The 1,069-nt window shown below is 30.4% G+C and overlaps 1 protein-coding gene across 1 annotated transcript; it reads right to left on the reverse strand.

Annotated features, from left to right (window-relative positions):
* Positions 1-17: 17 nt before the first annotated feature.
* On the reverse strand, positions 18-1,063 carry LOC117110960 (regulator of nonsense transcripts 2-like; the record flags this gene model as incomplete). The annotated part of the gene is made up of 4 exons (XM_033253812.1): positions 965-1,063; positions 661-718; positions 460-515; positions 18-134 (listed from the first exon to the last, which is right to left on the reverse strand). Coding segments are annotated over exons 1-4 (288 nt in total), but the record flags the coding sequence as incomplete, so codon positions are not given.
* Positions 1,064-1,069: the final 6 nt, after the last annotated feature.

Below are 1,069 nucleotides of genomic sequence, written 5' to 3' on the forward strand. Positions count from 1 at the left end.
ATTATAACAAGCCTTACCAGTAGAGCATTAGTGCGGACAAATGAGTCAGCTGTACGGTAGAGAAAGCGACCACAAACTTCCAACAATGCACATGTCATATCAATGTTATGATGGCGGAAATCAGACAGCAAAACCTATAAATACATCACGTATATGTTATCATTTGCTATCATTGTGAATGATAAAAATGAGATTCAGATTCAATTAAAACAATTATTTGAAGGGAAAATGAAAAGTGATGAACAAATTTGATAAAAAAAAAAACCAGCCAGATGCAGATAATCAGAACTCGTAGGATAATGCAAGATTATTATCACGCCATTTCCTTTTCATAACAAATCACAGCACAGTATTCAGTAGGCAGTTTGAACAACCCACAAGTCTAAAGATGGGTGAAGCTTAAGTTGATATGAGCCCACTCATATTGATACTAAATACTACGAATATACTCAATTTTACCTTAAGACACTGTAAAGTATCTGCCTTTGGACACATCTTGAACTTGGTCAATTCACCTGAAAAGCATCAAACATTTTATTTGTAAATAAAATTGAAAAAGTAAAGGGACAGATATTCCTTTTAAAAACAAAGAGAACAAGACTATTATTTCTCATTAAGACAACCATGCTTCAAACCAAATAAATGTAAATGTATATTTACCTATAAAACGAACTGTTTTGATTTTAGACTCAATATTAATCTGATCCTTCTTTTTCACCTGTTAAAATATAAATTGTTATATAAATTAATGTAAAAGTAAAACTATAATGAAGAAATTCATTATTTTAAAGATATGTTTATAAGTTTACAAGTGACACTGTAATAAAAAATAATTTGTCACATTAAAGATTCTTAGTGATGATTTTCATTATTTTGGGAGTGCAAAGTAATAACGTGGTTAATCTACATACTGAGTAATCAGTACACTTGAAGGAATAAATGGTAATAAAATAATAATATTCACATGGTATTTGAAATCTGCCTTAAGTCGATCTACTAAGTCTGTAGCTACATCTGGCATACAAGGAAACAAGGTAGCAACTAAGCGAGAATAGAATGACAGTAAATC

Source organism: Anneissia japonica, unplaced genomic scaffold (assembly GCF_011630105.1).
Source record: "Anneissia japonica isolate Jap-2015-1 unplaced genomic scaffold, ASM1163010v1 scaffold149415_len1069_cov173, whole genome shotgun sequence".
Taxonomy (NCBI): domain Eukaryota; kingdom Metazoa; phylum Echinodermata; class Crinoidea; order Comatulida; family Comatulidae; genus Anneissia; species Anneissia japonica.